The sequence below is a fragment of the Rhipicephalus sanguineus genome, chromosome 8, assembly GCF_013339695.2.
Source record: "Rhipicephalus sanguineus isolate Rsan-2018 chromosome 8, BIME_Rsan_1.4, whole genome shotgun sequence".
Lineage (NCBI taxonomy): Eukaryota > Metazoa > Arthropoda > Arachnida > Ixodida > Ixodidae > Rhipicephalus > Rhipicephalus sanguineus.
The window spans coordinates 4,394,902-4,406,634 of record NC_051183.1 but is presented as its reverse complement, the minus strand read 5'-3'; the positions used below and the strand labels follow the sequence as shown (position 1 = coordinate 4,406,634).

Sequence of the window (11,733 nt, the reverse complement as noted above, 5' to 3'; positions counted from 1 at the left end):
TCGCTGTTATAACACTGTAAAAACAAACTTGACAAGCAGAAGCGGGCGCAGGGTTCTCAATTAGGGGGGGGGGGATTGGTGGGGGCAAGCTTTACCGCAGCGTTTATATACCATCGCAATGGGTATATTATCGTAACGCATAGACAATGCATTCAACACAACGTTGAGTCATATTTTCAAACAGTGTGCAAAGAGAATGTGCTATAGTGGGTGATTTTTTTTATTTCCCCAAATACTCTGGCCTATCCCATGGTCTATACCCAAAAAATCTACGTGTGATTGTGCTTGATGGCCTCGGTGTTCTGGTTCTGTGCGCGGTAGCAGTGCCGGTTGTGCTGAGGCAATCGCATTTGCATTCAGTTGCGTCACTGGAAGAACTAGCTGTCACGGGTTCCTCTGTTGTGCCTTCGGCACTGACAGTTGGTGTACTTTCCTCAGAAACTTTCGGTGCGTTTGTTGCTTCAAGTGGCTTAGTTACACAGTAGCCTTGAATGCACACCTGGAAAAGTAACGACGACATTATCAGCATCTTGTATTAAGAAATTAAAAAAGAACAAAGAGAACGAAACAAGGCAATTACATCGAGGTACTCGCAACTTTAGCTTCATACGAACGTTTTGTGTTCGGTCCCCATTGGCGGCAAGTTGTTTTTGCCCGCATTTAATTCCCTGCATCACATAACTACTACTCTTCAATTAAAGACCCCAAAGCATGTAACCTATGCTAACCATGGCTTCATTATCTGTTGGTTTCGTCGTCCTGTTTACAAAAATCTGGTTTTAACATCAAACCTGGAGCATTTTTCGCGCGCTTCATGAGAAGTCAGCGTCAGGCTTGTGACGTTCGTATTTAACAATGCAATTTTTAGAATTGCACAAATTGCACGCACTCTCATATGACAGCTGGAAGAGCAATAAAGTCAGGAATTGGCCTCTTCTGTTAATATCTTATTACGAGGGTCCGAGGAGCGAAAACAAATTGCAGAAGAGTTATAAATGCAGCAACTATCGCTCCTTGCGGGAATCGGTGTTGTGAAACATACTTTTGAAGCAATTACATACTGCACTCTTTGGTGGACATGGTGGGCGTCAGGTGTATAATATCACAATGACTGAAAATATGAAACAAGATACTGCGCAAAAAATCGCCTGTTCACGGTATGTAAATGGAGTCGATAAAAGTTTGGTATTATCTGTGAAGATTCGCATCACTTTACCACGTGCATGAAGAATTGATACAGAAACTCCCTACTGGGGAATTATCATATCGTGTATAATCTTAGTTTGAATTTCATTGTTCAACCAACATACGGAAACAATAAATGTTAGCCAACACTTGTCGACATTAGCAATATTTAGCTAACAGCCTCTGCAGTTAATTGTTTCGACAACTCTGGAGGCCTAATTTTTTTCTGTGCCGACTGTTACTGCGACAACTGTAGTTGTACGCTTCTTTTCTTCGTCGACTGTATGTTATAGTTACTTATTGCGCCAATTCATTTTATTCTATAGACACTGCAATCACAGGCGGGGGATTATACCAGGGTGTATAACTACAATCGTGACTTTTGCAAGATGAACATAAACACAAATATGGAAGCAAAGTACAGCTACATGAATACAAAATAAAAACCAAAAAGGCCGATATATAATATGAACAAATGCATAATTAACAATGCAGACAATATGCAATTGAAGGAATACAGTATACAAAATATTAAGGCAGCTTAGCACTGGTGGTGCCAAGCCTGACGGAAGTGCGGAGCCGGGCAGCCTTCTTTGTTTCTCTTCGGTTTTCTCTTTCTTTCCTCCTCTCTTTCTTTTTCTCTTTTTTCCTCTTTCCTTTTCTCTCTTTATTTCTATTTATTTCTTCCTCTCTCTTTATCTATTTCTTAATATTTCTTTCTCTTTCCTGCTCTTTCTATTTTTCTTCCTATATTTTCCCTTTCTTTCTCTCTCTATTTCTCGCTTGCTTCCTCTTTTTTTTTCTATTTTTATACCCGGTTTTGCCGGGCTCCTAAAGAGCTCCACACCTATCATCATCAAGGCGCTCGAAGAACAAGAGGAAGAAGACTCCTCCTTGGTGCGAGCGAGCGCTCAATATGCTACAGAAAGCTATGCTATTCGTGGTTTCGCCTGCGTTACGCCAGACTACGACGGCATACGCTAATAGCATGCGACAGCCCGGCCCCTTAAAGTGCTCCGCACTTAATAAGTGCACCAGAAACCAACTCAGTGGATTGTTAGAAACAGAGAACAAATAGTTCAAGGACTTTCTTGTACATATTAAGGTTTTAGAGTAACATCAGGTTAATTATACACAATTTCAAAACTACGATATAGCAACGGTTCGTTTAGACGAGTAAGTCTCCATTTTTTTTTCTTTAGTTAACAGCGCACAAGCGCAGGCTGGATGGGCTACGGACTCCCACGCGCTGCACGCAAAGCACAGGGACCACCATATGATTGACTTTGAACAGGAGCAGGAAGAAATGTTTAGGGCAAGGAGTCTTTCTTTGCAACATTTAGCCAAGTGTAACATGTTTGATCATGATTGTCAAGGCCACGCAGCATGCCAATCTTGCCCACAAAGTGAATGTAAATAGGCTAATAATAATATAATACTCGCTGGGGATTAACGTCCAAAAACCACGATTTGATTATGAGAGACGCCGTAGTGGAGGGCTCAGAAATATTCACCATCTGGGGTTCTTTAACGTGCACCTAAATCTAAGCACACGGGCCTCAAGTGTTTTCGCCTCCATCGAAAATGCGGCCGCCACGGCGGGGATTCGATCCCGCGACCTGCTGGTCAGCAGTCGAGCACCATAACCACTAGACTACCGTGGCGGGTAGTGTAAATAGGCTAGCACTGCTGTTCTGACGGCGTATAGGCAGCACGATGCACGTTCCACGCAACACGTGATGGCCAATTCGTAACTAATAACAAAAACACATTGGAAGTAACTCTAAAGAGCTGCAGGATATATCTTTTTAGCGATACCTTATATTCAAGTAGATTTTTCTTCAGTTTTGTAGACATTGCGTTCTATCATTTAAGCAATACTGCCCCAAGTACTTGTTTGTTTGTTTGTTTGTTTGTTTGTTTGTTTGTTTGTTTGTTTGTTTGTTTGTTTGTTTGTTTGTTTGTTTGTTTGTTTGTTTGTTTGTTTGTTTGTTTGTTTGTTTGTTTGTTTGTTTGTTTGTTTGTTTGTTTGTTTGTTTGTTTGTTTGTTTGTTCGTTCGTTTGTTTGTTTGTTTGTTTGTTCTTCGTACTGCAGTGTATCGTTCACCCTGCTTGGACTCCTGGCCCGAATTATCCTGTCAAACAAACGCACTAACTCACGATATATTAGCCATAAAGCAAACTGTTCTGCAAAAAAAGAAACACTGACATATCTGAAATATAGAAACGCGCTCGTAAGACACCAAATCCACTGCTGATACCGAAGTCAATACGGCTCGCACAGCAGCAAAATCTTACTAAAAACTTAATTCAAATATTTCAGGAAGTAATGCATACTTTCATATCTTCAATTTACTCTTAATTTATTATTTGCCTAACGCAAATTATTTGGAAAGTATAGCTTATTACCTTGTTCTCCCCGCACTGCATGTAGTCAAGAGCGTCGTCTTTTCTTTGGAACATGCTCTCCCGATATCCTCTGGCTTCATAGTAGCTATATACGTGCTTCGTGTACGTGCAGATGACCTTACACGTCGCTATTTCCACCTTGAAAGAGATGAGGCGCATTATTTTTATGGAATACAGGATAGCGGATGCGGTATACTCTTCAGCCTAGAAGAAAGCTTACACTGCAAAAAATACGACGTTTGCTGTATATCCTAGAAGTACATTTACAGCACAAAACCAAAGTAAAGTTTTGCCAAAGATACATATTTTTCTTAAGCGGTCACACGCTGTCATTAAACAAACTTATTGTTCTTGGCCATCGGAAAAATAATTGCAACACATAGCCTCAAGAGCAACAGTATACCAAATCAGATAACAAATAAGAGCTATTCCTAACTACGTTTATATTTTTGCGAATAGTTGTGTTCTTAGAACAAGTATGTTGCGCGGTCATTTCTGTTGCGTTAACATTCATGTAATAGCCCTCAGATTTTGTGTTTGTGACTATTTATCCGCGTGTTATTTGCTCAATTTTGATAAGAACACAAAAAATACTATCGTGTAAAAAAGAGGCGCGAACGGCGCCACACATAGATACGACGCTCTCCTCAAACACGGTTATTTATTACAGGAGAGCGTGGTGTATATTGCTACTAACAGATCACTTACACTGGGAAACACATTAACACTCCCCTTAGGTCGCTGTATTTTATCCTTTGCATGTCTGCATTTTGTGTGCGTATACCTTCGGATGCCGCGCTATTACTGCTTGTATGTTTGTACTCCTATTTTAATTTTTTTTTTCCTCATGGCATGCTTTTAGTGCTTATCCCCCGCTTCCTTAATTAATTCCCTGAGAGGGTCCCTTAAGTGTCCAACATATGATGCTGATGTGTTTCAAAAATTATAAGACACAACCCTCCTATTCCCCGCCCAGAAAAAAAAAAATAACTCATTTTACCGTAATATTTCTAATCGTGATGTTCGCTCTGTTGTCTATAAGGCCCATGCAGAACCGCTCGAACGAAACTGTCATCCCTGGATACATGCCCCTCATGGAGTAGCCGTTTCCATTGAAATACCAGCACTTTTGTCCTCGGTAACTGCAATAATCAAACAAAAAAAAAAGAACATTTAGTTCTATATTGGTAGAGTACATATACACTCTAAGAAAAAATCGAGTATATCGGGAGTATTTCTGCCACACAACAATAATCATCATCCGGCTCGCTCGCGTTTCCTTTCTTGAAAACCCGGCTCTAGTCACTTTCCTATCAGGAATGCTATGTCACGCTGATAACGCGCGCGCCGTTCGTGACCGGCAAGTGCCGGGACCGTGGTGATAACGCCAGGAAAGCACGCGAGGTAGATGACGCTTATTGTTGCGTGGCAGAAATACTCTCCAAATACTCGATTTTTTCTTAGAGCGTAGTGCACCTAATCGTCAAAAGTTTAGCCAATAAACTTGGGCAGACGCTTCCGCATCTCCTGGCAGAGTAAAACACGATAGCGTAATCGGGCAACGTCCGCATAGCTCTCTCATTCGCTGGCGAGGCTTCGCTTCACTCACAGAATACACTCTAAGACAAAATCGAGTATTTTGGGAGTGTTTCTGCCACACAACAACAATCGTCATCCACCTCGCGTGCTTTCCTCGCGTTATCACCGCGGTCGCGGCACTTCCCGGTCACGAACGGCGCGCGCGTTATCAGCGTGACATAGCATTCTTGACAGGAAAGTGACGAGAGCTGGGTTTTCAAGAAAGGAAACGCGAGCAAGCTAGATGACGATTATTGTTGTGTGGCAGAAATACTCCCCAAATACTCGATTTTGTCTTAGAGTGTAGATCGAGTAAAAATGGCGTCTTTTTGTCCCACAACAAAAATCGTAATTTATTTTGTCTTCCTTTCCTTGCGTTATCGCCACGCGCCCGGCACTTTCTGGTCCCGAACGGCATGTGCGCTATCAGCGTGACATAGCATTCTTGGTAGGAAAGTGACCAGCGCCGAGTTTTCAAGAAAGGAAACGCAAGCAAGCCCGATGACGATTATTGTTGTGGGACGAAAAGAGGCGCTTTTCACTCGATCTTTTCTTTGAGTGTTCTCTGTGGACACTTCAGCCGTGCCGAGAGGACCTGCGCGAGTAATATTGGTAGTTTTAGATGCGAAGTATCTTATGGCGGAGTTCAATCCGGTGGTGGTGGTGTGCGGCGTGACCACCCTTACTGCGCATGCGCATACCCTCTCCACTTCTCCTCTCCCTTCTCCCTCTCCACTTTCACTCTCCCCTTTCCCCTCACCACTTTCCCTCTCCCCTTTTCTCTCTCTCCCTTCCCTCTCCCTTCCCCCTTTCCACTCTTCCTCTGAAACGCGGGCTAGACATGCCGAAATTTTCTCCTGCGCAACTGCCGCGATGAGCACCAGCGCATGCGCGTCCCCTCCCCCTCTCTCTCCTCTCCTACGCTGCCCCCCTCTCGCATGCCTGCCGTCTGCGTTCCCCGCTCGCCCTGTGAGAATTAACGGCCAGGCTAGAGGGAAGACAAGACGCGCGTAGCGTTCCTCTTCGCGTTCCACGACGCGAGGTCGGTAGCATGCACAAAGAACGCCACCGGAACGCGATCGTGCAAATGCACCGGCTTCGCATCGCCTCATGGTCCCCTTTAGCGGGAAATGGTGTAATTTTTTTATCTTTCCTACAATGCATGCCTAATGCATGCTTGCTGACATAAATAAGTACATACATACATACATACATACATACATACATACATACATACATACATACATACATACATACATACATACATACATACATACATACATACATACATACATACATACATACATACATACATACATACATACATACATAAGCCAGCACGTCGCATACAACCTGTAAATGTTAGTACTCACGTCAGCACGTGTCTCATCTGCTCTATACTGCATGGAGAGAACCGGTGATGTGAGGGTCCATTGTTGACGTAGCTCATAAGGTAACCACGCTCCCACAGGCAAGACCTAGAGCTCGGATGTCCGGGCACGTCCGACTTTGCATCTTCTCCATCGTGACTTGCTCCGAGGCTTGAGCATGCAAATAATGAAGAGGAAAGAACAGCGGCGTTAGAACTTAAAAACTCACGGACCTATCTGGCAAGTAAGGCGACCGACATTTGCACGGTCATTACGCGGCATTAGCGGCATTCGTGTAATGCCCATATTTTTCCGCAGTGCAGCCACAATGGTGATTCCTGAACTGAATACTGGAGCTAAAGCACTGTTTCTTAAAACGAAGGTTTAGTTATTTGTATCCGCCGTGCTGGCTGATAAAAATTAAATTAAATTATGATGCTTTCCGCACTTTTCTTTCCGCGCTTGTAGTTGCTTCCTTCAGCTAACTTAACCGCAAGACTCGACTTGTGTAACAAATCGGCTTAAATATGCATGGCCCGTATGAATCGCTTATCTACAGGTGTGTTGCTTATGGAATATATGTTGTCTAAGGAATGAATTCTTAAAACGACAAAAGGCACGTCAATGTCTTCAGTGTCAGAAATATAAGTCACCAAGAACCCAGAAACCTTATAATCATAACGGTTTTGACAACATCTGGGGTTTAATGTCCCAGAACCACGATATGATTATGGCAGACGCTGTAGTGGAGGGCTCCGGGAATTTCGACCGCATGGGCTTTTTTTTTTATATATTAAATAAGGAGATGTTGGTGCCTATAAATGGCTCCGGCTACTACTATTCCCTTACTTATTAATTTGAGTCACGAACTTATAAATAAAAGCAGAGTATTGTAAAACTCACTCACGGCAATGTCCTTTTAAAAGGAATGTTCTCACGTCATGCATAATGTCCTCGTGTCGACAACAATGTTCGCACACAAGACACACAAGAAACGTTCGCACTTTCCCGAAGAGTTCATCTCACAGTCCTTTGTATAATGCGATCACATCACACAACAGTCACTGCGCCCTTGCCCACACTTTAAACACGGCTGTCTTGAATCACAAGAGGCAACGCGAAACATGTGACCAGAAGTATGTCGATGTGAAGAATAATTATAAATGTGAATCAGTATCTTTTTTTTTTATATTTTCGACTCTTCTAAAGACTGTACTAGGGCGCTTGCAGCAATGTTTTGAAAGGTTTCTGTTGGCCATGGACCCAAAACTTTTGCTAATGATAGCGGCCGTCTATCCAATTTGTTTAGTTTTTCTAAGAATTGTTTACGAGGAACAGCACAATTCTTGCAGTGTAGAAGGAGGTGTTCTATGTCTTTTTCTGCCTCTTCACATGTACATGTAGCGCAGTTAGTTTTTCTTATCCTATGGGGAACCAGCGCTGGAGTTGCCGCGGACAGGGTGCGCCGCCCTGCCGGGCACGGCCGGAAACACTCGGGCGTACAAGCAAATACGAGTGGCTGCTAACGTGAACCATGCCGCCGTGCGCGATCATCAAACGAGAAAAGAGAAGCGTTGAGACCGGCAGTATTGTTGTATTCACAAATGCCACAATCAACATTGTCTTTAATAACTGAAAAAAAAATAGTCCAGAGCATAGTTGACTCCCTTCGGCCTTGCTTTCCACCGATGCACATGGGTTGGCGCTCTGGAAAACATCACAAATGTTTTATTTGAAACTGGCCTTGAAAAAGTTAAAGAAAGCATATGACAGCTTAGGTTGCGTAAGCATCGCACCGTACATTACACATACCGTATTTACTCGATTGTAACATGTCCACGATTGTAACGCCAGGGGTGACATTTTATTACGTCCAGGGAGAAAAAATAGAATTTCGGGATTCGATTGTAACGCGAGGGTTGATTTTAGGTTGCAAAAATCGCGTTACATTTGAGAAAAACTCGCGTTACATTTGAGTAAAACGATATTATACGTCACTGTCACGTACACAGCTCTAGACCGGTTACAAATCCATGACCGCTAGAAAAACCGTGTTGTCTGCGCATGTTCCATTGCTGATCACACACTGCATGTCAAACTCGGAACCACCACGAAGTCAATTACTACTAGATTCCTCAAAGGCATTTTTTTTAAGTATCAGGCTTAGACGACGGCCGATCGCAAGTCTGCAAACGGTCTGCAGACGATGGCGAGTCGACGTCGATAACACACGACACTTGCGACATGTTTGTATTTCCGCTAACACCACTGATCTCCACTTTACACCGGCCCTTTTACATTTATTTCATGCCCCTAGTTCCCCTCCCCAGTGCTGGGTAGCAAACCAGATGCTAATATCTGGTTAACCTCCCGGCCTTCCTTTTTTCATCTCTCTCTCTCTCTCATGCTTCACCATCAGCTTCAAAAACGTTTTTTTTTTTTTTTTTTTAAGACTGTGATGCGAGCATTTAGTGGGCACATGCAAGCCGTTAAAAACATGGTTAAGGAAAGCGTGTAGCGAAACAGCTTCTGTAATATAGTACGAGAGGTGTAACTACAGATTACGTAAATGTGATATGCTCGCTCAAAACAGCTGTCACTCACTGGGCTGAATGTTCTCAGTTCTGCCTGAGGCACTAATTTTATTTCAAAGCGGGCGCACAACGAGGCACACTTCATACACCGTCGAGCTTCGCTAGCGCAATCTGAACACACATACCTGTATGTTTACGTCGTACGGTGCTTGACACTTCGCCGAAAGATCACAATCGCTGTCTCTACGAAAAACAGCTTCTTCCACGTCATAGACTTCGCGTTGGACAGCTTCCGTCCTTACGACAGCACACTCTCGCGAAGGTACCCGTCCGCACACATCACTGAAACCGCAGCGGAGAATAATCGGTGGCATCGCTGCTCGCCCGCTGCGCCACAGTGCAGCGAAGTGTCCCGATCTTCGCTAGCCTTGCGCGTTCCAAAGGATACCTACAAAACCACGCACATCGAGCAAAAGCTGCAGTAGTGTCGAATGACGTTCAGCCTGCGTTTGAACGTGCCACAAGGTATGTGAGGGCACGTTGAAACGTGCCGTCGTACGCCTCGCGGCGGCTCTGTATACTAGGTTTCTCAGCTAGCTCGCCAGGGCGGCGCATCTTGTAAATTTTAGGCGCGCCACCTGGGCAGCGCTGGCTACCCATATAAGAAGCTCTTAGTGTAGGCAGTGCCCAGACGAAGTCTGTGAATTAAAGTTTCTACAGAACGGCTAATTATATATATATATATATATATATATATATATATATATATATATATATATATATATATATATATATATATATATATTGTCAAGGAAGAAACGAATAGACACAACACCCGTTCGCTGGGTTGGCTGTTCTATTATCTGCATCGTCTTCCTTCCTCTTTGCGCTGCCCGAGCGCGAGGGCCCAAGCACTGTTCCTGCTTTTAACGCGATAGCGTTAGAGAGCTCGTATCGCAGAAATTCCGCTGTCGGCGTCGGGGCCGTTGGTTGTGAGCGAAAAATCATCATCTTGTCCGTGACCGAAAAATCGGAAAAGCTGCAAATAAAATAAATAATAAAAATGTTGGGTCCGAGTGAGAATCGAACCCAGGCCGTCTGCGTGGCAAGCAGGTGTTCTACCACACAGCCACGCCACTGCTTGGAGCTGCACTGAAAGTAACTTTCATGCTTCCCAAAAATACGCGTCCTGTATACAGGTGTCACAGTACGAGATGTAATATGGCAGTAATATTGCGTGGTACAAGCGTACATTGCCATCGGGCGTCACACCCCGTCAATATCATAACGACTTGGTGGTTTAAAGACAGCCACCCATTACAAAAGGCACACACATTACTGCGCGTATTCCCTTAAGACCACGTAGTGGGTGCATCGCAACTTCGAAAAAGTTTCTCGCGCATAATAGCTCCTGGTTTAAAGCATGCTACCCATTAAATAAGGCACACACCTTAGTGTGCGCATTCTGTTAAACACTCGTAGTGTTGGAACTGCGCACTAGGAACAGAATATCGCTATCGCGTTCAACTCGTAAAGGCGAAGCTTAAGCGTCCCCCAATTTTTTGTCATTACACTCGGCCATGACTGCGAGCACGCGGAGCTGCCGAAATTGTCTCTGGAGGGCGGCACTGGCTGTGCGCGGTGGTCGGCCATGTGTGCACCGTGGCTTGTCCTGCTGAAAAGCCAAACATTCTGGTGGCCGACTCTGGCTGTGTCGGGGTGGTCTTTGCAGGTCTCGTCCACGCTGGGAGTTAATGTGGTAAGCTGCAGAATATGGCGCCAGCAGGTCGCACTGGCTGACGCGGAGTGGACGCATCGGTTGCAGGTTGTCGTGACGACTATGCAGTCGCAGTTGAGAGGACAGGGCAGAACATTGTAAATGCAGTACGGCCACTGAGCGGGGACGTCTGTGCTGTTCGCGGTGCGTCAAGGCGCGACTGGACGTCTCGCTAAACAGCTGCGGCAACGCAGGGACGCGTTCACGCCCTGTCTTGATAGGCAAGTAGTGCTCTTGCAGTATTTGTGATGGGCTGGTACTCGAGCAAGTGCCGCGTGCAATCAAGCCGTCCTCGTCAGAAGCCGTGTCATCAGCTAAGATGGGCTGCACAGGCTGGTCTTCGGCCTCAGGCGGGATGGTCACTTGCGCTTCTTTTAGGGTGACGGTGCTTGGCAAGTGGCGAGCGTCCGCACACTCGGCCAATGACTGCGGTGATGTGCGGGGATGATGTGTCTCCTGACTGTGGGCCAAACCGGAAGTGTTGGCTAGTGCTTCGTCTCCAGCTGGTAGCGAAGGAGGTGCCGTCGTCACAGAGTAGCCCGACGCCTCCCGGCATTCTAGCGCTGGCCAACGTGGAGGCCGGCTCGCCGGCTGCTGTGGCTTGGAGACGGTCTTGGTCTCTGTCAATGGTCGTTGTGGGGCAGGTATCGACGCGTAGTCTGACACCTGTGGGGAGGAGTACACCTTGAGGCCAGTGTCGATGACTGCAGCAGGGCACTCCGCGAAGCTGTCCGTGGAGCAGCTACAGGAGACAGCTGTACCAGGGGTGCGCTGCGCCTCGCGAGCCCGATCTGCACCGTCGAGGTGGTGTGCCTCAGAACCCCCATCCGCGGTAGAGAATGTGTCTGAAGAGATAGGGTCACAGGCGTGGGAAAGAGGA

The 11,733-nt window shown here is 45.3% G+C and overlaps 1 protein-coding gene across 1 annotated transcript in view; it reads right to left on the bottom strand.

The window, feature by feature from the left end:
• Positions 1-206: 206 nt before the first annotated feature.
• Positions 207-11,733, bottom strand: part of LOC119401241 (A disintegrin and metalloproteinase with thrombospondin motifs 12) — a 32,645-nt gene continuing 21,118 nt past the window's right edge. Inside the window, exons 10-13 of the mRNA XM_037667926.2 lie at positions 6,546-6,713; positions 4,595-4,736; positions 3,595-3,732; positions 207-499 (exon numbers count right to left, since the gene is read on the bottom strand). Of these exons, the coding sequence (XP_037523854.1) occupies positions 221-499; positions 3,595-3,732; positions 4,595-4,736; positions 6,546-6,713 (727 nt within the window). The 3' untranslated portion in view covers positions 207-220. The remainder of the gene's footprint in view (positions 500-3,594; positions 3,733-4,594; positions 4,737-6,545; positions 6,714-11,733) is intronic.